The sequence below is a fragment of the Aspergillus oryzae genome, chromosome 2, assembly GCF_000184455.2.
Source record: "Aspergillus oryzae RIB40 DNA, chromosome 2".
Lineage (NCBI taxonomy): Eukaryota > Fungi > Ascomycota > Eurotiomycetes > Eurotiales > Aspergillaceae > Aspergillus > Aspergillus oryzae.
In genome coordinates this window covers 3,245,566-3,269,220 of record NC_036436.1, presented here as the reverse complement: position 1 = coordinate 3,269,220, position 23,655 = coordinate 3,245,566, and the positions used below count along the sequence as shown (strand labels likewise).

Genomic DNA, 23,655 nt, shown 5'->3' with positions numbered 1-23,655 from the left:
ATTTGTATCCCTTATGCATCAAACCGTATCCCGAGCCAAAATGCAGGAGTGGCAAAGTCTCCAGTGAGACACCCCAAGAAACGACGACGCACAGACCCTATGCAATGCATCCAAAAGAAACACGGTCTGTCCTTAACGCCACATCACGGCAGCAGCCGACAAAAGTCATTACAGATTACTCAATATCCTCAACGTCGCGGTGTCTCGCAAGGACATGACGCTTGTATTCTTCCTGGTTCGTGTCCCACAGCTCGGCTGCCTGGGCGTTGAGGGGGCTGGCACTATTCAATCGTCAGTAAAAATGCATGCCGCATACAAGAGTAGGAGTGTCTCACTTGTTTGGTTCACCGAGCAAGCTTTGCAAGCTCAGGAGAACACTTTGCACATTGTACACAGCACTCCACTTGTCTTTCAAGATATCCAGACAGATACGTCCAGAGAAGTCCACGTTGGGGTGGTAAATGGGGGTTTTGAAGAGGACGGTTGGTGGAGAGTAAGGGTAATTGTTAGGGAAGGCGAACGAGAGCTTGAATGTCAAGCCCTCATAAGGAGTCTCGTTGGGGCCGCTGATGGTGGCAGTCCAGGAAGTGAGGTTGCCATCAGCATCAGGAAATGCGGAGATACCGGGAGAAGGCGAGAGCATAAGCTGCATCAGTTCAGATTGGAGGCTATGCGGATGGATAGAAGTCAGCATCGATTTCCCTTTTATTCGTCTTGCAGGTATAATACCGTTTAGTTACGCTTTGGCTGTCATTCCGCTGGGGTGCTGAGTTCAGCTTGGACGCCTCAAGCGCCTCAGGTGCGGAGTTCTGAGTATCCTCCATCGTATAGTCCATGGTGGACTTCCCGAGAAAGCGAGGGAGTAGAGATGATATACTTGGATCCTTCTTGACGGGAAAAAAAAGAGAAAAAAGACTTCCGGAAGGTTGTGGAATGTGAGTGACAGTAGCAGGAGAGGGTTGCTGTCTGGAATGACGCCGGATGCGAATGCGGTACCGCAGTTGGCTGGAAGTGAACGGGACGACCCACAGAATGAGCCGTAGAGGATCTGATCGGATTCAGAGCAGTCGAAAGTTCCAAGATTGACTTTCGAAAGTTGCAATGCAGGGATAGACAGAAAGGACAAGGAACCTTACAGGTGTAAAGTTATTAACCTCCAAACTGGCAAGGACAAAGGGAAGGTTGGGGTTCGCAAACGGGGAAACCTTGGAAGGCATTCAGAGCCCTTTTTCGGGCTCCTTTTGTTTACTGTACCAACCAAATAAATGCGCCCCCGGCAACGCAGGCAAGAAAAAACCGAAAGAGCCCCGCCTGATCTCACACCACAAATCTGACTCGTTCTTTCATCACGCTATCAAATAGAATTTGGCTTTCCTTCTGCCTCGTGAGATGAGGTCGGAGATTTTTATATAGCGTGCACCTTCCTTATGATGTATTCTAATTTGGTGTTAGCCTGTACAAGGTTCATGTAGAGTTCCGGATATCTTGTTTTACCCAGTTTGCCAAATTACGATCGAATTGAAAGAAGAAGTGCGCTGTCACTCAGAATACTCCATACGGCAGGCGACATGCTGCTGCGGGTCTAGAATGTGTGACGGACATCAAACCAACATCCGCTTTTTCACGTTGATTCTCCCGTAGAGTCAAGCGAATGATGAACTTGTTGCTCTGTTCTTGATTTCTGCTAAAGACTAGTCTCTTATCCTCTTAGTTTTAACTTATATATTTATCTGCCATCCAGAATTTCGCCATATTTTCTCGTGTTTATGTCCTCATCATGAATGTTGCGGCCGGCGGATCAACATATTACCCAAAGAGGATAAAGTGGCAACTCGCGTGCCGCGTTTCTCAGCCATCTGGACCCTTGCCTATCTTCATCATTCCAGGATAATGGATCTAAACCTAGCTTCTGTATGACAAGGATCTTTCTGTCTTTCTACTCAGCCCGACTGGTTCTACTACAGCCAGGCTCATAGAGCGCCATCTCAACATGCACCACTCTCAACTCGCCCCGTTGCCAAACGATTTGCCCTTTCGTATTGTCTCCAAGACAATCGGCCAGGGTGCCTACGCGTGGTATGTTTATTACTTTTGATCTTATCCCATAGGTGTTGCAATGAAGACCGCAGTTTGCTAATGCTGTTTCGTGTCGTTGTATAATAGCATCAAAAAGGCATGTCCATCGCACACGGATAATCCGGTCTTCGCCGTGAAATTCATTCATAAAGAATACGCCGCGCGACATGGCAAGATCAGCTCACGGCAATTGCAAATGGAAGCGACAGTACACAAACACATCGGCGATCATAATAATATAATATCATTCTTCCAAACCGGAGAGGATGGGGTATGGAGATGGATCGCTATGGAATTGGCTGAGGGAGGCGATCTTTTTGATAAGATCGAGGCTGATGAAGGTGTGGGGGAGGATATCGCTCATGTTTATTTCTCACAACTTGTCAGTGCAGTGGGATATATGCACTCGAAAGGCGTGGGCCATCGTGATATCAAACCGGAAAACATGCTCTTGACGGCAGATGGGAATCTGAAAATCGCGGATTTTGGCCTGGCAACTTTGTTCGAGTACAAAGGAGTGACAAAGCTTTCCACCACTTTCTGTGGCAGTCCACCTTATATTGCACCGGAGGTCATTACTTGCAGCAACAAAAACAACATGAAAGGATTAGGTTACCGACCGGATCTGGTCGACATTTGGTCATGTGGCATTGTCCTTTTCGTTCTCCTGGCCGGCAATACACCATGGGATAGCCCAACAGAGAATAGCTACGAGTTCCACGAATATGTCGCAACTAATGCACGGACAACTGATGAACTATGGCAACAGTTGCCAGTCGCGACATTGTCATTACTACGGGGTATGCTAAATATCGACCCAGCCAGCCGCTTCTCTTTGGAAGATGTTAGGAGGCACCCTTGGTACACACGACAGAATAGGTTCTTATCACCCGATGGCAGACTCAGAGACCCGATCAATATGGCTACAACCATGTTCGAGTCTCTTCATATTGACTTCTCCCAGGATCCCCTGGCTCGGCGAGCGAATAGTGGTGTTGAGCCTTGCCGAATGGACATGGACATAGGAGATCTAGACACCGACTTCAGGATCTCATCGACGCAGCCTGAGATGCCAAGCGGCCACATGCTAGTTGATTGGGATACGCCTCACCTAACTGACGTATTTTCATCCACTCAACCGATGGGGCAGCCTCTCTCTGTGGACAACAGCTATGTAGCTGACACGCTTGAAGATGAGCCGTCTATGTCACAGTTTTCTCCTCATCCGTCTGTGCCTCTCAGCCGAACGCAGAAAGCACAACAGTTCCGTGATATAGTGCCATCCCGGCCTTTAACTCGCTTCTACTCCATATGGGAACTAAAAATCCTTGTACCCCTCATCTGCGAGGCTCTGCATCGTTTGGGGGTGCCCGTGCCCTCAGTACCAGCGGTTTCTGCCAGTGATGCGTCGGCAATGATCAGAATTGTAACCAGGGATGGCCGAATGTGTACGCTGCAGGGTAAGGTCATCATTGAATGCGTGTCAGAGGGTCTATTTGAGATTGAATTTATGAAAGTGAAAGGTGACCCGCTTGAATGGCGTCGTTTCTTTAAAAGAGTTGCTGTTCTTTGCATAGACGCCGTTTACATGCCTGAGGGCTAAACGGTGGTGCTGTTCATCAGGCCCTAAAAGTTTCCTCTGGGCTCAGTGCAACCCTTCGCTTTTTTTCATTTGGGTTTTGATAAAGGGTCTCCTTCTGTATGATTAATATGATTTATGATGGATTGGGTAAAAGATATTAATTGGAATTAAGGGCGTGGGTACTAGGTATGCTCTAAGATACTCGAAGAGGTCAAGCAGAGCCATGTCATGAAAATAAGTCGCTGCAGTTTATCCAATACTGTGATGAAATCAACCATTAACATGGGCTTTCATAAATAAATAAATAGTCTCCACTGCAATACATGCCAACACGTGACGCCAATCAGGCTGATCGCTGATCGCGGGGAGATTTATAAAGAAAAGTCTGGAACCCAACAAGAAACGGCCTGTCCCACATCTTTGTAGTGAGCCCCAATTGGATTTGTCCGGCCTCGATGGTGTTTCCGGACCAGTTTTCCTCATGGAGAAGCTGCCCGTAGAGATTCTTGCTAAGATAATTGACTGTAAGCACATCTAATCTCATTTCTTTCCAATTCCCAGCCAATACATTATTCCCCACACTCCGGTCTTTTAGTGTGGGTGGTCCTTGTGTAGTACCTTTTGCCACAGTCGCTACACGAGCTAACCTTCTCTGTTATACACCAGATCTCACGCCGCATGAGCAGGTGCAGCTCCAGTCTGTCTCGAAGAGATTCTTCGGCCTCGCGCGGGACAATAACCTATGGAGACTCCATTGTTATGAACAATCATGGGCCGCCGCAAACGCCTCCTACTCGGGCAACAGGGCCTCGGCACGCCGTGTCACAGATTCCACTACTCCCCTTAGCTCATTGGGCCAGACTTCTCTCCGTTCCCTAATTCAACCAGATATTTCGCTCTCAAACGGGGATCAGAATGTGTCATTTGCCGAACGGTCAAGAGCAGCAGCGACGTGGGATCCGTCGTATGAGGGTGAAGATATCGACTGGTATTCGGAGTATATTGCTCGCAATGGACCGATATCCTTCAATTGGCTCCAGCAGCCCTTTACAAAAGAAGACGAAGGGAAAAAGACACACCGCGAGGTCAAAGGTATGGGGTTGCTCCGGGATTGGAGCTCTGCGCGACAGAACAAGGCTATCGCACCATTAGACGACGGCAGTGTTTGCATTTGGGACCTAAATCATTCCCATTCAATCGGGTCTCAATCTACTAAAGGCAGGATTCTTGGAGTTAGCCAGCCGGGCATTCTAATGGCTAATCTATCTGGCCGGAGGGATAACTCGGCGGCTAAACTAGGGCTGGAGTTTATTAATCTTGGGGAATGTGTGAGCGTGGACTCCATTCGTCGAAGAGCATATCTCGCTGTTTCCAATGTGTTGAATGAAGTCGATCTCGAGACGCTGAGTGTGATCTCACAGCAGCGTTATCCTTGGTCGATCTTTGCCCTGTCTCAAGAGACAGATTACTCTGTGCCCTTAACTCTAGCTACTACTTTGAGCCTTCACATATACGATGGTCGGCTATCTGCAACCGAGGAAGAAGAGGCCATTAATCTTCGGTGTGAAAAGCCAACACTCTCGTTGGTCCCAAAATCACGGATATATGCTCCTCCGGATTCCCCCCTTCTCCAGCTTCAGCCCAACGGACAGCCTCCCCATCGCATACGGAGCCCCAACCCCCTAGAAACAGGTGAAGATTATGCTCCTTTGTTCCAACCAGGACCACTTGCTCTGCTGCACCCCCCAGCCCCTCACGTGAATTCCATATTCCTTGCCGGGCGATTCCCAAGCATCTTGCAATATGACCGGCGGTTCTTTCCCCGCTTGCAGAACACGATTCACTCGGGAGGCCGTTTATGCGGCCTCGCCTCTGTCCCAGCGCCACAGTTTCCTCTGTCTTCTGGTTTGTCCTGTCCGGACTCGCATAAGGTTGTCGCCTGTGGTGAATACAAAGGCAAAGGCTCCCTCGAGCTATACAGCCTTACACCATTAGGTGTACAAGGAGAGAATGGACCATCAGATCTGTCGTCCAGCTTATCACAAGTGTATCAAAACAGACAGAGTTCTGCGAGCCTGAAGGTGTTATCAGTCGAGTCGCACGGCACCCGTATAGTCTATTCTGATGGAGATGGGAACGTTAAGTGGGTTGAACGAGACGGCCGAGCCGAAGTTCGTCGGTTCAACATCAACGATTACAAACCTCGCCGGAAGAATGAACAAGACTCATCTGGATTCAACACTAATATGCAAGGTGAGAGCGAAGAGGAGGCCCGCGGCCTGTGGAATGACTCATCTAGCCCTCGGAGCAACGACGAGGTTGCTCGGAAGATTCTACCTACCGGTGGAAATTTAACGGGAGATGAACTCCTCGTCTGGACAGGCGAACGTGTTGGCCGCATTAGATTCGCCGATACGCATGACTACGATGAAGACGAAGAGGAAGACGATCTCATCGATGTCAGCGAAGACATGGACAGCGCTAAACGTGAGGAGTTACGAAACAGGAGACGTGAGTTACGTATGCGAGAGCGTGAATATTCCAGCATGATGCGGAGAGCTTTAGAAAGACAGGCCGATGAAGTACGGCGGATGGGAGGCTTAGGGCTGTAAGCTGTGAAGCTACCTTTTTGCATTCTACGAGACTTATTGGGGAACTTGGGTATCTACTGATTCGGATAGCATACCTTGTTAGATTGACTACACTTCCTGCTCTTTATAGACAACACCATTAGCAAGCGCAAGATATATTTATCTCCTTTTGTCTTTTCATTATCGGGCTGGTCAACACCGAAGCGTGTATATATGGATGCTATAGTGTCAAAGTCTGTCTCTATCATAATACGCATTGGCAAAGCTCTTGCTTTAGATAGAGATATCTGACCTGACAGGAACTTAGTTTTCTGGATTAAGATATTCTACCTAACCACATTCTTTTTCGATAAGAAGTTGATTGAGATTCCCGTCCCCTATTCGGGTCAATAGAGCAGAGGCGATTTTGGACCAATACTTTTACCGGGAACTGTATGTGAAATGTTTACCAGTTCTAGCCTCTAAACTTCGATATTATCTCTATTTATACTTACTCACGATCACAATGTGCAAGCGAGGAGGGCCACATTGTGAATGTGAAATCGAGAAAAGAACGAGGATGATGCTTTGCTACACGGATTTGGTTGTGGTTGTGGTGGTGAATTCTAATTTCTGTTATAAACGGTCAATGCTCATTTCCAAATAACTTTGCTTCATAGACTAAATTTACAGATATGTAACCAGCATATTTTCAATCTATATCTATTTCTGTCACTCCAGATTGCCCTGTCGTGCCCAATCCATAAACCGAGAGAAGTATGGCCATCTGATATCCTAGATGTCCTTTTGCCCACCCAGCCTCCACTTGTCGCTTAGCAATAGTACATACAAAAACAGCCTCATGAACAGGTCGTAAACATGCACTCCGCAATGGAAAGAACCGAGAAGAATAGTTAAAATAAACGACAGTAAAGGGAAACACGGCTATACAAGAAACATTGTCACACTTGGACTTCTTACTGTTTTCCATTCGTGACAACAGAAGAGCTACCCTCTGTTTTCTCGACGTAGTCAACCAGGTCTTCGATAGTGCATACCTTGATGCCCCATTTCTTGCCGAACTTCAAGCACCCATCACGTCTCATCATGCCGTTATTGCCACCGATTTCTGGGACGCCCGGGACCAGCTCGCCGTCCTCCACCAACTCAGCAATCACACCAGCTTGTACCTTACCAGTCAGACGGCAGAACTCGACTGCGGCTTCAGTGTGTCCTCTCCGTTCGCGCACACCACCGCTCCTGGCCTGGAGGGGAATGATATGGCCCGGTCTCCGGAAATCTTCGGCGCGGGCAGTAGGGGAGGCAAGTGTTCGGCATGCGAGGGCGCGGTCCTGTGCGGAGATACCGGTGGTAACGGATGGGTCACTTGAGTCGACGGAAATCGTGTATGCGGTTCCTTTCGGGTCTGCATTCTCAATCACCATTTGAGGTAGACTGAGTCGACTAGCGATTTCGGGGGATACGGGCGCGCAAATTAAACCACTGGTTCGGGGAAGGAAAGATTAGTGACTGCGGTATAAGAGACGCACGCAATTGCAGTTAAGAGTTATGAGGATATCGGGCGGAGAGGATATCCCACCTTGTGAAGCGAACCAGGAAAGCCATCTGAGCGGGGGTAATTGAGTCGGCGGCAATAATAAGATCGCCTTCATTTTCACGGTCTTGTGAATCAAGCACAATTATGAATTCGCCATTCTCTATGCAGAGTCATGTGGGTTAGCGTTGCCGGTAGGAATTGCCTCGGGACGTTTCCACATGCGTGCGCCTTCAGCACAAATGGGAAGAATGTGGAGGGAGCGGTAAGGGGAGCAATACTCACTGAAAGCCTTAATTGTATCTTCAATTGAATCGAATTGAAGACTGGGATCGGTGTCTGCAGGCATGTTGAGTCGCAAAGATATGCCCCTCACTTGAGCGGGGCAGAGTAATATATGTGGCGTTGGTACTTGTTTCTTTGAAATTGAGCGTGTCTACGCTCAAGGTTGAGTCCAATTACTCTGGTGTATACAATTGGGACAGTAGATTCAGTTTGGACGTTTGGATTAACTCCTTTCCAAATGTGAATGACTCAACCTTGAAGCCGATAATGGTTATCTTCGGGTCGGTGTGCGGAGAAGCGCGGATACCGAATACCGAGATGCAACTCTAGAGTAGAATTAAGTATAACAGGAAAGAACAGAGGTATCTGGAGCTCAAAAGAGATATTTCTATCCTCGGGATGTTCCGGCAGCGCTGCGATATATATATGGTTGGAAGCAAGCGGAAAGGAAGGGAAGAAGAGTGGGAGGTCCGGACTTGAGTCGATCACTAATGGTTTGTCATGTATGTAAAATCAGTGCCGCGGGTGATAACTCCATGTATCGTATGCAAAACTATCTTCAATTCTTGGCGCATTTTTCTAATTTTCGCGCGCAAAATTTTGATAGTCCTGATTTTAGAACATCAACCAGAACTCAAAATAATTTAAATTGGCCATGTTTTTGAAGTTTTGCGTGCGAAAAAATCAAAACTGTACCAAAACCTGAAGATACTTTTGCATTGGACGCTAAATCCCACTTCCCTTTAAGGTAGTACTACTCCCAGTGACACCGAGGCTGTTGCCGATTTATGCGTGCAGCGCGCTCAAGAGACATGCCTATCTTCCCTTCCCGAAGTAGATCGCAATAGAATATGTGTTGATGATTCAGTTATGGTTTCGTAAAATCGGGTATCATCCGGAGAGCATCGTGATCTACGCAGTTATATTACTCCATGCCACGGTTTTGGGTATCTATATTTTATTAATATATTTTACAAACAGCAACTGGCAATGAGCGAAGATGCTAGTCAGACTTTTAGTCGTGTGATGAAACTCAGGTTCCCGGTGTATATTTCCCCTAAGACGCCGGTTGATGCAATAAAACCGATCTTCATCATGGTCGTGCCGGTCTCTATAATTCAATCTCAACGCAATGCGCAATTGGAAAGCGCAACTGCAGAAGCCAATACTCAACATTTTTTAGTTTCCCTATAGCGTAAACGCTTCAGTCATCGTTTGAGATGAGAGTAATCTCTCAAGACACCCATCATATGGGTGTTAGTCGTTTTGCCGCTGCGACGAGGCTTCTTGACCTTTTTGTGTTCGATTTTGGGCCGAGCTTTGGTGACCTTGTTTTTGTTCGTGGGTGTAATCCCGGCCTTCTCCAATTCCTCTTTGACAGCCTGCTGGTCGGGAACTCTGATCTTCTCCCAAATCTGACGGAACTCGTCATCGAAGTGTTGTATCAAGGATGGATCATTGGCCCACACCATCTTCGCATGGTCGTCCTTTTTGTTGCGAGTAACAAGAAGTTTTCCTTCTTTCTCAAGTTGATTGATAGTGTCTTCCACATTTGGCCAGCCTTCCCGCAGCTCACGAACACTCATTCCAGCAGCGGTAGACTGCGACTGGAGTTTCTGGAGCAACTGCTCAGCAGTGCGGATATTATGTGGTGGGCGAAAGCTGAATGTGCCTTCTCCGTTTGCTCCACTAGGATCGTACAAGACCTTCTCGTGCATCTGAAGGATGCTCCGTAGTGCCTGGACATAACCCTGATCATTCGCCCGATGTTGAAGAGAAAGGTAGGAGACAATATCTGTGAACCTGAGAGGAATGCCCTTGTTTTTCATATGCTCGATTGCGAAGATGACCTGTGTCATAATATCCTTGCCTGTGCCAGTATTGGCAGGCTGCGAGTAGACAATATCTGCATCCTGCCTTTTCCGCTTGACATCGCCGCTCGGGGTGGGTGTAGAGGTCGAAGATGGTACTTGTGAACTACTGGCAGAGTTGTTATGGACGAACCGTCTCTGCTGCGGCATGCGAGCCGCAGCAGCCACGACGCCAGCGTTGAAGCTTTTAAGTTGCTGCTGAAGATGCGACATGGTTGCAAGTTATCAAGCAAAGCCAAACCCACAGTTGAGAAGAAAGGTGACGTGAAGGGTCCAGAGGTTAGTAAGATGAGGCAAGGCTTGGCTCACCGGAGCCAAACAGAGCTCAAGTAGAGGTCGCACAAGCTCATTCGAAAGTCCAAAGAGAAATACAGCCACCTAGAGATATGCAAGTCTTCCCTGGAGTATGGCGCACCGAGTAGGCTGTCAGCAGCCTTTGTTGGGCTTGGTAATGCGCTGTTCTTTGCTGCTGTAGCCATAGCCTCCTGTTCATCCGGAGTAACACCTCACGTGATGGCATCGGCGCGCTTAACCGCGTTGGGAGCTGTAACCCAGCAGCCCGAATGCAAAGCGTCACTCTTCACCCTTTGTCCATAATCTATTATTCATCATTCCACAGAGGTTTTATCTTCACTTCGCCTCTGTTACCTCTCATAGACATCTCTCTTTTGATGTCGTCATGACCTAATTGCAACCCTGAGCGCTGTGTGCACGTGTCAAAGACAGTGCATGTTACACCTGCAGCAACATCGTCTGTCACTTAGGTACACGACGATTGCTCTGGGGCATTCTTGATTAACCGTCTATAAGGCTAAGCGGCTTCGTGCTGCTGTCAACCTAGGGCGCCATGGCTTCCGTTACGATTGAATTGCCTTACCTGTCCTCTCATTACTCCATCGCGGAGTCAACGCTTACTACTCTTACCCAAGCTCCTACCGTTGAATTAGTGAATCAACTCCTAGAAGCGATCACAAAGAAGGCCCGGGAATACGATGATCTGAAGTCCGATAAGCTTCGCCTGGAGGTAGAGCTTGAAAACGCGGTTCGCAGCAGTGAGTCCAAGGTCAAGGTCTTGAAGAGCTCTGTCGAGAAGGGCCATGCAGAAGTTGAGGAATCTAGGAAGAAATTACATGAATCTGGTTTGTGTTATCGATGCTGCGCTGTGATGCAATTGCTTATATGCTATAGAAAATATCCGATCCAGCCTGGAATCCGAGATCGCCTCCTTGAAATCTTCTTCTACCTCCAATGAATCCGAAGTTAGCTCTTTGAAATCCCGCATCTCCTCTCTTGAAGCCTCAAACAGGGACACACTAGCACTTCTTGAGTCAAAGTCTGCAGCATACGATAAGCTAGCGGAGGAGCTGTCGACGCAACACAAGAAAACCATTGAATTGAGACGTGAACTTTCTTCTGCTGAGCAGAACCTTCAGGCTGCAAACTCGGCATCCGCGAGTGCCCGTTTCCGCGAACAGAGTCTCCAACAGGACTTGGATTTGACAAAGAAGAACAACGAATGGTTTGAAACAGAACTGAAGACGAAGTCTGCCGAGTACCTAAAGTTCCGAAAGGAAAAGAGTGCTAGGATCGCTGAGCTTCAGCGCGAGAATGAGGAGGCTAGTGCGACCATCGACTCCTTGAGACGCAGCGAAAATGCCCTTAAGAGCCGGCTCGATGAGGTGGAGCAGCGATATGAAGAGTCGCTTTCGAGCATCCAACAGCTGAAGGAGGAGGCCATCCAAACGGCTGAATCGTTCAGAATCGAATTGGACAGTGCGAACAGACTCGCCGAACTGCAAGGAAATGCCGCGGAAACCGCCAAACAACGAGTGCAGGAATGTCAATTGGCCTTAGAAAAAGCGAGGGACGATGCGGCAGAGGAGATATCCCGACTCCGTGTGGAGGTTGAAACGGAACATTCTGACAAAGAAGCCGCCGAGCGCCGCATCGCTGAACTTGAGCTCACAGTGAGCCAACTTGAGTCTGAGGGTGTCGCTGGAAGGAGGTCCATGAGCCCAGCACCAGGCTTAAACGGAGGGCCTAGCACACCTGTTCGTCCTGGTACCCCGGTTGGTACTTTTTCGCCTAGAGCCTCTCGAGGCAAGGGTGGCCTCACTCTCACGCAAATGTATACGGAATATGACAAGATGCGAACACTACTGGCCGCGGAACAAAAGACGAGCCAAGAACTCCGGTCAACTTTGGACGAGATGGTTCAGGACCTTGAAGCAAGTAAGCCTGAGATAGACGAGCTGCGCGCTGATCACGCAAGACTCGAGAATGCTGTTGTCGAAATGTCTAACATTCTCGAAACTGCTGGAAAGGAGAGGGATGACGCAACGAAGGAAGCAAGGAAATGGCAAGGTCAGGTGGAGGGCTTAGCTCGTGAAGGGGATATTCTGCGCCAGCAGCTCAGAGATCTGAGTGCACAGGTGAAGGTTTTGGTGTTGGAAATCGCCGTTTTGAAGGAAGGTGAAGGTAGCTACGACAGGGAAGAGCTTGAGAAGATAGCTCGAAAGGAGGTCGAGGATGCCGCTGCAGAGCTCACCCCTACGGGCCGCTTCATTAGCCAGAACCTGATGACGTTTAAGGACCTCCATGAACTTCAGGAACAGAACGTGACCCTCCGACGAATGTTGAGAGAACTCGGTGATAAGATGGAGGGCGCTGAGGCTCGGGAGAAGGATGCTGTCCGTCAACAAGAGCAGGAAGAACTGAAGGAGTTGAGGATCAGAGTGCAGACATATCGCGATGAGATTGCAAATCTTGTAGCTCAGACGAAGAGCTACGTGAAGGAACGTGACACTTTCCGGAGTATGCTCACACGTCGGCGTCAGACTGTCGGTGATTCTTCTGCTTTCTCTCAGTCTCTCCCACTCGGCGCCGCACCGCCTGGTGCTGCCGATGAGCATATGAAGGACGCACCTGATTATGCCGAGCTACTCCGCAAGGTGCAAGCACACTTTGACAGCTTCCGCGAAGAGTCTGCCACTGATCATTCCGCCCTCAAGCAACAAGTAAATGAGTTGTCGAGGAAGAACAGTGAGTTGATGAGTGAGATTAGCCGGTCCAGCAGTCAGCTGGGTGCTGCTACCCAGAGGGCGGAACTATTGCAAAGTAATTTCAACATGCTTAAGAGCGAAAACGCCGAACTCCAGAAACGCTATGCTGCGCTGTTTGAGAATGCCAACCGTCAAGACATAAAGACACAGCAAGCAGCTGAAGATTTAGTGGAAACCAAGGGTCTTGTTGAAAGCCTCCAACGGGAGAACGCAAACCTGAAGGCTGAGAAGGAACTTTGGAAGAATATCGAGAGAAGATTAATTGAAGACAACGAGACATTACGGAATGAGAGAAGCAGGCTTGACTCCCTCAATGCTAACTTGCAGACAATTCTAAATGAACGCGAGCACACTGATTCAGAGAGCCGTCGTCGCCTGCAGCTCAACGTTGAATCACTTGAGTCCGAGTTGCAATCTACTAAACGGAAACTCAACGATGAGGTTGAAGAATCGAAGAAGGCGGCCCTGCGGAGAGAGTATGAGCATGAGCAAAGTCAGAAACGGATTGATGATTTGGTGACAAGCTTGGGATCGACTAGGGAAGAACTCGTTAGTATCAAGACAACTAGAGACCATTTGCAGTCTAGGGTGGATGAGTTGACTGTTGAGCTCCGGAGTGCTGAGGAGCGCCTGCAAGTAATGCAGTCGAGACCTAGCGTGTCCGCTGCCCCAACTGAGGCGCCTACAACTATGGAAGATGGTGCACAAGAGTCTGGTTTGACACGTGAGCAGGAGTTGGGTATCCAAGTTGCTGAGTTAAAGCGTGATCTTGACTTGGCGAAGGGTGAGCTAGAGCATGCTAAGGAACAGGTGGAGGACTATAGGGCAATCAGTCAGGGGGCTGAGGAACGCTTGGAGTCTGTCACCGAGACACACGAACAGTATCGTGAGGAAACAGAACGTCTTGTTGAAGAGAAGGATAAGAAGATTCAGGACCTTGAAAAACGGATTGAAGAAATCTCGTCCGAGCTTTCTACTACCAATAGTGAACTATCTAAACTCCGCGACGAGCAAGGAGATGTTGCCCGCCGCCTTGAGGAGCAAAAGTCTCACCTGGAAGCTGAGATCACAAGACTGAAGGACGAGAATGAACGCCAGCTTGCCGCAGCCCAATACCATCAAGCAGACCTGAAGGCTCAGGCAGAAATTTCACAGCACGCCCAGCAAAACTATGAAAGCGAATTGGTCAAGCATGCCGAGGCTGCGAAGAACCTACAGCTAGTTCGCTCAGAAGCTAACCAGTTGAAGCTTGAGCTTGTTGAATCCCGCGCCCAAGCCGACACGTACAAGAAAGATCTGACACAAAAAGAGGAAAGTTGGAATGAGCTGAAAGACAGGTATGAAAGTGAACTATCTGAGCTGCAGAAACGCCGTGAGGAGGTCTTGCACCAGAATTCCTTGCTTCACTCACAGCTTGAGAATATTACGAACCAAATCTCTGCTTTACAGCGGGACCGTGCCAACATTGCTGAGACCGAAGACGAAGCCGAAAGCTCTGCACCCAACTTGGAAGGTCTTCAAGAGGTTATCAAATTCCTGCGTCGTGAGAAGGAAATTGTTGATGTTCAGTATCATCTCTCAACACAAGAAAGTAAACGTTTGCGCCAGCAGCTCGAATATACGCAATCTCAACTGGACGAGGCGAGGCTGAAACTTGAACAGCAACGTCGCGCTGCTGCTGACAGCGAGCATACCGCTCTGAGCCACAACAAACTCATGGAGACCTTGAACGAACTTAATCTTTTCCGGGAAAGCAGTGTTACGTTGCGTAATCAGGTCAAGCAAGCGGAAACCGCCCTTTCAGAGAAGTCTGCACGTGTTGATGAGCTTGTGCAACAGATGGAGCCCCTGGAAACGCGGATAAGGGAACTTGAGAATGTAGTGGAGACGAAAGATGGGGAGATGAAGCTTTTACAAGCAGACCGTGACAGGTGGCAACAGCGAACCCAGAATATTCTCCAGAAATACGATCGTGTTGACCCAGCTGAGATGGAAGGGTTGAAGGAGAAACTGGAGACTCTGCAGAAAGAGCGGGACGAAGCCGTGTCATCTCGCGACACCTTACAGGAACAAGCAGCTGCGTTCCCAGAGCAACTGAAGCACGCAGAGGAGAGGGTGCAGGAATTGCGTGCAAAGCTTACGGAACAGTTCAAGGCTAGGTCTAAGGAACTTACTGGCCGTATTAACGCTAAGCAGCTGGAGTTGAATACGGTGGTGCAGGAGAAGGAAGTCATTCAAGAGGAATTGAAGACCACCAAGGAAGAGTTGAGCGGGTTGAAAGCCAAGTTGGCTGAGAAGCCAGCTGCACCAGCTGTTGAAGAAAAACCAGCCGGCTCTGGTGTAGACTCGACGCCCGCATCTCAGTTCCCTGGACCGACCACTCAACTGCCTGTTCCTAGCGATGATGAAAGAGTAAAGGCACTTGAAGAGAAGGTGCAACGCCTGGAAGCTGCTCTTGCCGAAAAGGAGGCTGCTTTGGCGGAGAAGGATGCCGCTATAGCCGCTAAGGATGCCGAGCACGAGACGAAAGCTAAAGAACGTATAGAGAAATTGAAGGAGACTTTCAACAACAAGATGGCTGAAGTCAGGACGGCCCACCGACAAGAGATAGAAAAGTTGAGGACTAATCAACAGGCCGCATCACAACCGCAAGAACCTGGAACCCCTGTGTCGAAACCAAACCAGGCCCCCGCAACTCCTGCAAAGACGGAAGGAGAACTACCGCAACTCACCGATGAGCAAGCTAAAGCACTGGTTGCTAAGAACGAAACCATTCGGACCATTATTCGAAACAATATCCGGACCATGCTTGCTAAGGAGAGAGAGAAACAGGGGGCTCAGCCTTCGGCAGGTGTGAGCCAGGAAACCTTGGCTTCCATGGAGCAAAAGTTCAATGAGGAGAAGGAAGCCATCAAGAAGGCTCACGAGGAAGGTGTTGAAGAGAGAATCAAATCAGCCGTCGAGCTATCTGATAAGAAAACGTTGGTCAAGATCAGTATGCTTGATACACGGTGTAGAAATGCGCAGGCGAAGATCGACGTTGTTCAGAAGGCGGCCACCGAGACTCCTCAGAAGCCTGTTGTTGAGGTGTGGGAAATAGCGAAGACAACTAAGGCTCCGCCTCAAACCCAAAAGCTTGCATCGGCTGCATCGCCCGCACAAGTAGCGTCACCAGCGCCCGCGCCAACACCTACGCCAACACCAGCGGCAGGAGTGGTACCGACCCCATCACCGGCTCCAGCACCGACACCAGTGCCCACTCCAGCGCCTGTCAACCAGCAGCAAGGCCCAGCAGCAACCGGCTCTGTAGTGACGGCCACTCAAGCCAAGGGACCTGCCCCAGCCGAAGTTCAGGGCCAAGGAAATGTACAGCAAAAGCAAGAACAGCAACCACCACAACAAAGTACCGAAGGCACAGCACCACCAGCAGCGAATGCGCCTGTGAATCCCTTTGGACAAAGTCAGAATAAACAGCCTACATCGCTACCAAGTAAACCTCCTGCTGGCGCTAACAGTGGAGTTCTTAGAGCTCTCCAGTCTGGGTTGCCGGTTGCACGGGGAGGTCGAACAGGCGGGCGTGGTGGCCATCAGCAACAGAACCCATTTGGTGGGCAGGCTCAGCAACAAGAGCAACCGCAGCAAAACCAGGGCCAGCCTCAACAACAACAGCAAGGCCAGCCATCCCAACGTGGCACCGGTCTCCCTCGAGGCCGCGGAGGCCGCGGGGGTCATGGCCGAGGTGGCCATCAGAATGTCCAGACTGCAAACCTGCCCCAGGGACAAGGGCAGTCTAGCCCACGTGGAAACCTGAATGCTCAAGCTCGCCAGTTCGTTCCTCAGGGAAACAAGCGGGCCCGAGACGATGGTGGAGAGGGTGGTAATGAAGGAGCTGGAAAGAGAATGAGAGGTGGTGGTCACGCAAGAGGTTCTTAAAGACATTTGATTTATTGTTTCTAGGTTTTTGCTTCAACTTTTCATTAATGTACCTTTACGCCTGAATTTGTTTGACCAAGGACTAAAGCGTCTACGAACATTCCAAATCTTTTATATGCCCCCTTTAGGGGAGAACGGTGGTTATAAGAAGACTCATTGATTTCCTTTGTTATTACATTTGATATTGTACTTTGTGATTGCATGATTCAGCGAATGGGTGTAGTGTCCAGTCTATGTCTTCTAGCAACTGAATAATTACGCACAGTAGCCCTCTTCTATAGCCAAGAAAACATATTTCATTAGAATCTATCAGGGTATAAAGCGCACTTGGGGGCAAAAAAAAGCAAAAAACAACAGATCATATGCATGCCTTGAGCCTGCATACTGAAGCAAACCGGCGAGCCACCAGATTCACCTTCTCCGTCCACCCCCTCCTGATCCAATAAGTCTAACAAGAGCCTCTCTCTCCTTTTGCAATACCATCAGTCTCGCATCCTCGATCACTCTCCCTTCCAATGCCTGGATCCCCTGTGTTGTAGCGGTGGCCGAACTCATTTTCTCCGTCGCGCGTGTACGTCTTCTCTGCCCAAAGCCAGCTCCAGACCCCCACACAACAGTCCAATCTCGTATCTTCACATTGTCCGAAACCTCACACCCTGAGCAGATCTTCGAATGTGCGCCTATCGATACGCGCCGATGGACGGTCGCGAGTGCTTCAATTGTAACAGCAGAGTGAATATGTGCCCCAGGTAGAATTGTAGCTAGCGGTCCAACGGTAACACAAGAGGATATACGGACGGGCAATCCGTCTGATGTGCGCGATTCTCTGAGAAACGAGGGAGGCTGGGTGGGCGCGGCGCCGATGGTGCTCTTTTCACTGATTATACAGTTCTCGCCGATGATGATGGGTCCTTCGTAAGAGTAGAACTTGGCGCGGGGATGGACTATCGTTCCTGCGCCTATTGAGATCGGATGCGTGCCGTGGAGGATGACTGTGTCTGCGACTGTTGTGGTAGGATGTATTGTTACGGGGGCGCGGGGAGTCGGGGCTGGTGAGGATGAGGCCGATGCTGAAGGGCGAACGTGTTGGGGTGGCGGTGGTTTGAGGTGAACTTGGCTTTGACGGGGGTCCATTATGGATGTTGGTATCAATTGGTGTAGTATGTGTGTGTTGTGTGTTGTCAAGGCAGATATGCGGGTTGTTTGAATGAATTAATTGATTCCATTAAATTGAAACTAAGCTTAATTGGAGTTGCGGAGCTCGGAAATAACTCCGAGATTCGATGGCTTTATCTCCGTGAGATTTATATGGAACATGTGACTCTTTCTCTAGTTCATCTATTAGACATTTATATGGACTCATATCAAGACTTGAAAGGTCTAATTTCTATATCTATATATACCGATTATCTCATCATCCCAGCTGGGTATCTTCATAAAAAGTTTAGTCATGAAAACCGATGCCAATCCCAACGCTCATTCTCGGGATAGTCACCCTGATTTTTGGCGACCCTTGGAAAAATCCATTCAATTCGCCTGCTCACCATTATGTTCCTTTGGCGCAGTAGGCTTTATTCCATTCCTTTTACGCCATGCCCAGACACCCCGATCAACCTCTTCTTTTGTCATACCGTCCCGAACGAGACAGAAGGTAACCCCAAGCTCGGTCTCAACGTTCCGATTGCGCGCCTCATCATCGAAAAAGAGCATATCTTCATAGTTGATTCCGCTAGCCTGGTGGATCTTCGAGAAATGTTGTGTCTTGTTTGCCGGAAAGATCTGAACGTAGGTAAAATAATCTAAGGCACGGACTGATTTCGCCTTAGCTGCGGGGTTGTCAGAGAAAGTTGGAATAATGTGAAGGGCCTTGAGCATGTCCCGGGCAAGGTCGGGGGTATGCGTCCGGGAGGCCAGAGCTAACGGAATTGAGCGGGTTTTGCACGCATAGATGATTGCTGATACCGCGGGGTAGAAGGCGAACGACTCATTCCACCTGTCGCATGAAGAACCTTGAGTACTTCGAATGCATGGTATTGTTCATTGCGCAAAGGATGTACATACCTGTCGGTACACCGGGAATTATTATCTCGTGGCTTGATCGGTGCGCTGACATGTGTATCCACCCAAAATGGCCACAGTGTGTAATCCAGATCAAAGGCGATCAGTTTTGGGAGGGGGAGACCATCGTTGAAGGTTGCGGGGGCAGTAGACGCATCCTCTAGGGGTTGTGTGTTGGTTCTTTTGGCGCGCATCATATTCATTCTTGATCGGAGTACAAAAAGAGGCCCCTGTGAGCAGAATCCAGATTTTGAGAGTTTCTAGGGAAGCCAATTCGAATCAAACCGTGGTCCGCCACTTAAAGTCGAAGTTCAGTCTGGAAATGACCCAAGGGTCACGTGCAGTGTTGAGAGGACATCCTGAGGCATTGCATTTAAATCTCCCACTGATTTCGATTTCTTGGTTTTCGCGCTCTGATTCTTGATTTCTAAGGGCCTGGAACGGGTCGTTAGGTGAGTTCATTAGCTTAGATCCACTCGTAAGGCTTTGTCCTTCTACTGGACCGGACTTGTATAGTAGTACCTATATACCTATCACCAATCATCCTTCCTCCTATCATAAATTGCTATTCATTTGTCCTTTTGACAGCACGTGACGGGGTTGATATTTCCTTTCCCAGAGGAATTTCACGTGTTGTCATGATTCTGGCAAGAGCGAAGTCGTCCATTCCAGGGAACTGTGGGGAAATCGTGTATATACATTTGTTCCAATCCTATGCTATCAGTCTTACTGTGAGCCATTGGCCAAAATTCCCAAGATCATTGCATATATTTGAATTGCATATACTCCTTATAAAGATGGCACATCCCTTAAATGAATCTCAGAGAATACACTACTTGGAAGGAAAAAGGTTTCTGGAAATTCCTTCTGATGAAGTCGTCAATCCGCTACTCCTTTCCTTTAAGATCGCATCAATGCTGATGGCTATTACCGTCCTGACGTGAACTATCCTGGCACGGTCGGTTCAGCTATCCCTGACGTAGCTTTCCATTTGACAGTATTGACGCACGTTACTGTTATTCCAGTTTCACACAAAGATAACCCATTTTCTATCCGAATACCCTGCTTATTTTGATGCCTCTTTTTTCAACATCACCAGGGCTGAGCTACTGAGCATGGATCCTCGGCAGCGGCTGTTGCTAGAGAACGTTTGCCATGCACTTGAGAACGCTGAAACTCGCCTTGACCAAGCAGCTTCCTCGAGGACGCCGGTGTTCGTGGCAGGATCATCGCACGACCATCTGATCTCTTCAAACATGGATCCTGAAACTTCGGGTAGTCATCAGGCTACTGGTATCTATGACAGCGGTGTTGCCAACCGCGTGAGCTGGGTTTTCAATTAAAGGAACCTAGCATATATGTCGATACGGCTTGCTCTGGAGGTCTGGTGGCTGTTCATCTGGCGGCCCAGAGCTTGAAGCTAGGCGAGTGTGGAATGGTACAGCATCTTCAGTACAATTCGTTGTGGATCTTCTACTAACCATAGATCTTAGCTACGTTACCATAGTCGGTTATACCGCTGAAAGCCCCGAGCCTCTTACAAGGCAACTCAGAAGCTCCGCTGGAAAGATTGAGGAGGAAGATATTCTTGCTCTTGTGGAGTATTGCATTGATCCTTGCAATTCATTGACAGATAATACATGCCAATTTGCCTACGGGCTAGTTCGAGAAGCAACATTTCGTGACTGGCGCGTACCGGTTCCTGCATACATGAAATACCCTTTATTTCCTCATCTTCAAGATACCAATGACCCCCAGGGGCATCAACGGACAGAGCACGACAATGATTACAGTCCTGGGGCTCTACTTAATGCCGCACAAACACGAGAAATCGCAACCGCGTTCACGTTAGACGCCATTCGAAAACAATTGGCTTGTCTGGTAAGCTCTTCGGAGAATGATATTGATGCAGCAAAGTCTATTACGGGTAATGTGGTTGATTCAATTATCGCAATGGAACTCAGAACATGGTTGGTAAAAGAGCTTGGAGCTGACATTACCATGACTGATATCATGACCTGGGAAAGCCTGACTGAGTTGTCCGAGAGAGTGGTAAACTCGAGTAAATCTGTCCGTGTTTCAAAGTAGTCTGCCTCTTTCTCCTTTTCGCGAGATCCCGATTCGCCGTGGGCTTACAATTATGTGAACTACTTTTTAGGTAGCTTCAACGCCTCTGAACTTAGTATAGCTTATGTGGTACAGGTGTTAGGATATAGGAATCAAGCAATTCGTCAGATAGTATGATTAGTCTCTCTGCTGCTTAATGAGAGTGTGTTGGACGCCTTATTCGAATCCATATGATTCTATCATCACCAAGCATATTACCAAGACATCCATTCTAACCTTTTATCCTTGTCTCGCCTAGACTTTGTCCCTTTCATCTGATTGCTGCAGATTTTTTTTTTTTTTTGTTTCCTTTTCCTTTTCCTCTGTTTTTCTTTTTTGTGCTATTCCATTCTTTCTTGAGTTTTGAGCGAAGTTGACATTATCTAGCCCACCTAACTCTCCTCATAGAAACTGTATTTACCGAGGCAGTTGCCCGTATAAGCCCTACAAAGGACTATAAACGAAGCAATTGTTTTTCTCCAAGATCCTCCAGATCTGTTGATGGTCCTCAAGACCTGTAATACCCATCTCGTCCTCAAGAGTCTTACTATCAGTGGCATAACGCATGATCTGAGTCTGCTGTTCAAGGTCCAGAATACCTTCCGCACCGGCCGCGTCCGCAATAATTCTGCGCCAAATCTCGAGCGTAAAACCAAAACGCCAGGTCTCCTTTTCCTTGCGGAGGGCTCGGGATCCATATGTAGTGCGGGAGTTTCCCTTTCCTGAGCGGGCTGGTTGTGGTGATGCGGACAGCTCGTTTCTTGCGGCGACAATGTGTTGTTCTTCATCGTTTCTGGTGAGTGAAGTATCAGCATTCTCTGTGTTGGATGGATGAAGAATTGGAAAGTTGGCGTCGAATGAGTCTGTGCCGGGGTGGAAAGGGCCCATTCGGTCAGGTTCAGTGATATGGATTTCCACGGGGGAAGAAGGTGATTCCGAGGAACTTGGATGTTCTGCTGTTTCCAGGTCGTCGAATTGCTGAGTGATGTCTTCGATGTGTACCGCGGAAGGATAGGGGTCGTCTCTATCGTCGTCTTCTTGCTGGCCCTGTTCCTTGTTTGGGGAGCAAACACTACTCTCCTTGCCTTGCCAAAGGAGGATTCTGGAAACATTCATCATTCGCAGAGCAGTGATCCAGAGGTCTGTACCATGCACGCCTTCGTCATGTAGTGCTTCCATACGAACACGTTTGGTGAGTCTGGCGTACGCGGTGTTCTTTTTGTTCTGCAGCTCTCTCTGTGCGGCAGTGTCGATTTTCTGGTTGGGCTCTGCGTTTGTCTGGGCGATGGTACTGACAGGTCCCTGGGCCTCATCGTCATTTGAGAGGTCATCATCCGAGTCAATGTTGGTCTTTATCTCGTTTATGGCTTCGGCCTTTCCGAGGAACTCGCTCGCAACTTGTGGAAGAGTGTCGTTGGGAAGCCAGATGATGCTCTTGCTGTTTGCAGTTTCAGGTAAGGCTGGGGATTTGCCCTCGGGGAGGAACTTCAGGAGCTGGTCTGATGTTCTTTGCATGCTCAGCATACTCGCAAGGTGCACCGTGCCACTCTTTGCCATGTAAACGTTGGACAAGATGAGATAGGCAATCGAGCGAAGGCCACGGGTACAGGCGAAACGTTTGAGGTCGTCAAGTGCTGTTCCTTTAGCGGGGTTAGATTTGAACTGGCCTGGATCAGACAGTCAGTGTTTGTCTAGTCGATATCGTTATTAGGGTTGTGTGTACTTACCGAAATTTTGTCGCAAAGCCTTCTTCCCCTTGTTTGGCGATTTTTCAAGGCGACTACCCCTTGTGCTGCGTTCGTTCTCCTTTCCTGCTGTGACTTTCACCGCAGTCGAATCTTCGTTGAATGACCTCTCTTCATGTTTAGGTTCGACAATAGCATAAGCATCATCCTCGAGGAAGTGAAGGTCACTTTTGATGTAAACACGAGCAAGGACTTCCAATCCCACAGGCCCTAGAGGGTTACCCCCAAGATCAAGCTTCTTGAGCATATAGCAGTTCTTAAAGGAGTTGAGGAACTGGCACCACATTGCCTTATCTTCAGGGCTTGGGCTGATATTGATGTTGTTGTTCGAGATGTCAAGCTCCCTCATCTCGCCTGCGTTGAGCGCAATTGCCTCGCCCAGCTTTGGTAGAGATTTAATAGTGAGGCTGTTTCCCTGAATATGAAACTCGACCACTTTGGCAAGATCCTCCCTGATACATTCAAGGAGATCATCAATGAATATGGAGAGATCTTGGTCTGTCAACGTCTTGTTTGCAATGTCAATCTCTAAAGTAGGATCCCGCGCTGCGGCTTTAAAGCCAGGTCCATCTGGTAGTCGCTTTCTCTGGGTGCGAGTCAGTGCGTAATACTAGACTTGTTCACATTTTGTGTGTTAAAACTCACCAGGTCTCTGGAGAGAACCCGCGCGAACTTCTCGCCGTCAATTTTCCTCTAATAGCCACCTGCTCTCAGCATTTGGTTTCAAGTACGCGATATGGAGTATAAAGGTAGAGGCCTCACCGCTGAATAGTTCAACTTCCCCATGATTGCATAGTGTGTCGTCAAGCTAG

The 23,655-nt window shown here is 48.7% G+C and overlaps 9 protein-coding genes across 9 annotated transcripts; 3 read left to right on the top strand and 6 right to left on the bottom strand.

Annotated features, from left to right (window-relative positions):
* Positions 1-175: 175 nt before the first annotated feature.
* On the bottom strand, positions 176-694 carry AO090003000442 (putative ubiquitin conjugating enzyme (UbcK); the record flags this gene model as incomplete). Its single annotated transcript, XM_001819571.3, has 2 exons — positions 176-281; positions 336-694. The coding sequence occupies 2 exons, from the start codon at positions 692-694 to the stop codon at positions 176-178; spliced, it is 465 nt and encodes a 154-aa protein (XP_001819623.3).
* Positions 695-1,990: 1,296 nt separating this feature from the next.
* Positions 1,991-3,679, top strand: AO090003000441 (putative serine/threonine protein kinase; the record flags this gene model as incomplete). Its single annotated transcript, XM_001819570.1, has 2 exons — positions 1,991-2,076; positions 2,164-3,679. 2 exons carry the CDS (start codon positions 1,991-1,993, stop codon positions 3,677-3,679), a joined length of 1,602 nt encoding a protein of 533 aa, XP_001819622.1.
* A 460-nt stretch (positions 3,680-4,139) lies between these two features.
* AO090003000440 (uncharacterized protein) lies at positions 4,140-6,392 on the top strand (the record flags this gene model as incomplete). Its single annotated transcript, XM_023234896.1, has 3 exons — positions 4,140-4,182; positions 4,325-6,266; positions 6,380-6,392. The coding sequence occupies 3 exons, from the start codon at positions 4,140-4,142 to the stop codon at positions 6,390-6,392; spliced, it is 1,998 nt and encodes a 665-aa protein (XP_023089968.1).
* An 813-nt stretch (positions 6,393-7,205) lies between these two features.
* AO090003000439 (3,4-dihydroxy-2-butanone-4-phosphate synthase RIB3) lies at positions 7,206-8,132 on the bottom strand (the record flags this gene model as incomplete). Its single annotated transcript, XM_001819568.3, has 3 exons — positions 7,206-7,731; positions 7,829-7,946; positions 8,069-8,132. The coding sequence occupies 3 exons, from the start codon at positions 8,130-8,132 to the stop codon at positions 7,206-7,208; spliced, it is 708 nt and encodes a 235-aa protein (XP_001819620.1).
* A 1,144-nt stretch (positions 8,133-9,276) lies between these two features.
* On the bottom strand, positions 9,277-10,152 carry AO090003000438 (transcription factor TFIIE subunit TFA2; the record flags this gene model as incomplete). Its single annotated transcript, XM_001819567.3, has 1 exon — positions 9,277-10,152. The coding sequence occupies one exon, from the start codon at positions 10,150-10,152 to the stop codon at positions 9,277-9,279; it is 876 nt and encodes a 291-aa protein (XP_001819619.1).
* A 634-nt stretch (positions 10,153-10,786) lies between these two features.
* On the top strand, positions 10,787-16,934 carry AO090003000437 (putative filament-forming protein (Tpr/p270); the record flags this gene model as incomplete). The annotated part of the gene is made up of 2 exons (XM_001819566.3): positions 10,787-11,078; positions 11,128-16,934. The coding sequence occupies 2 exons, from the start codon at positions 10,787-10,789 to the stop codon at positions 16,932-16,934; spliced, it is 6,099 nt and encodes a 2,032-aa protein (XP_001819618.1).
* Positions 16,935-17,614: 680 nt separating this feature from the next.
* AO090003000436 (transferase hexapeptide domain protein) lies at positions 17,615-18,068 on the bottom strand (the record flags this gene model as incomplete). The annotated part of the gene is made up of 2 exons (XM_023234895.1): positions 17,615-17,647; positions 17,733-18,068. 2 exons carry the CDS (start codon positions 18,066-18,068, stop codon positions 17,615-17,617), a joined length of 369 nt encoding a protein of 122 aa, XP_023089967.1.
* Positions 18,069-18,461: 393 nt separating this feature from the next.
* On the bottom strand, positions 18,462-19,195 carry AO090003000435 (Mg-dependent acid phosphatase; the record flags this gene model as incomplete). Its single annotated transcript, XM_023234894.1, has 2 exons — positions 18,462-18,951; positions 18,996-19,195. 2 exons carry the CDS (start codon positions 19,193-19,195, stop codon positions 18,462-18,464), a joined length of 690 nt encoding a protein of 229 aa, XP_023089966.1.
* Positions 19,196-21,490: 2,295 nt separating this feature from the next.
* Positions 21,491-23,629, bottom strand: AO090003000434 (uncharacterized protein; the record flags this gene model as incomplete). The annotated part of the gene is made up of 4 exons (XM_023234891.1): positions 21,491-21,552; positions 21,647-22,765; positions 22,826-23,453; positions 23,606-23,629. The coding sequence occupies 4 exons, from the start codon at positions 23,627-23,629 to the stop codon at positions 21,491-21,493; spliced, it is 1,833 nt and encodes a 610-aa protein (XP_023089965.1).
* Positions 23,630-23,655: the final 26 nt, after the last annotated feature.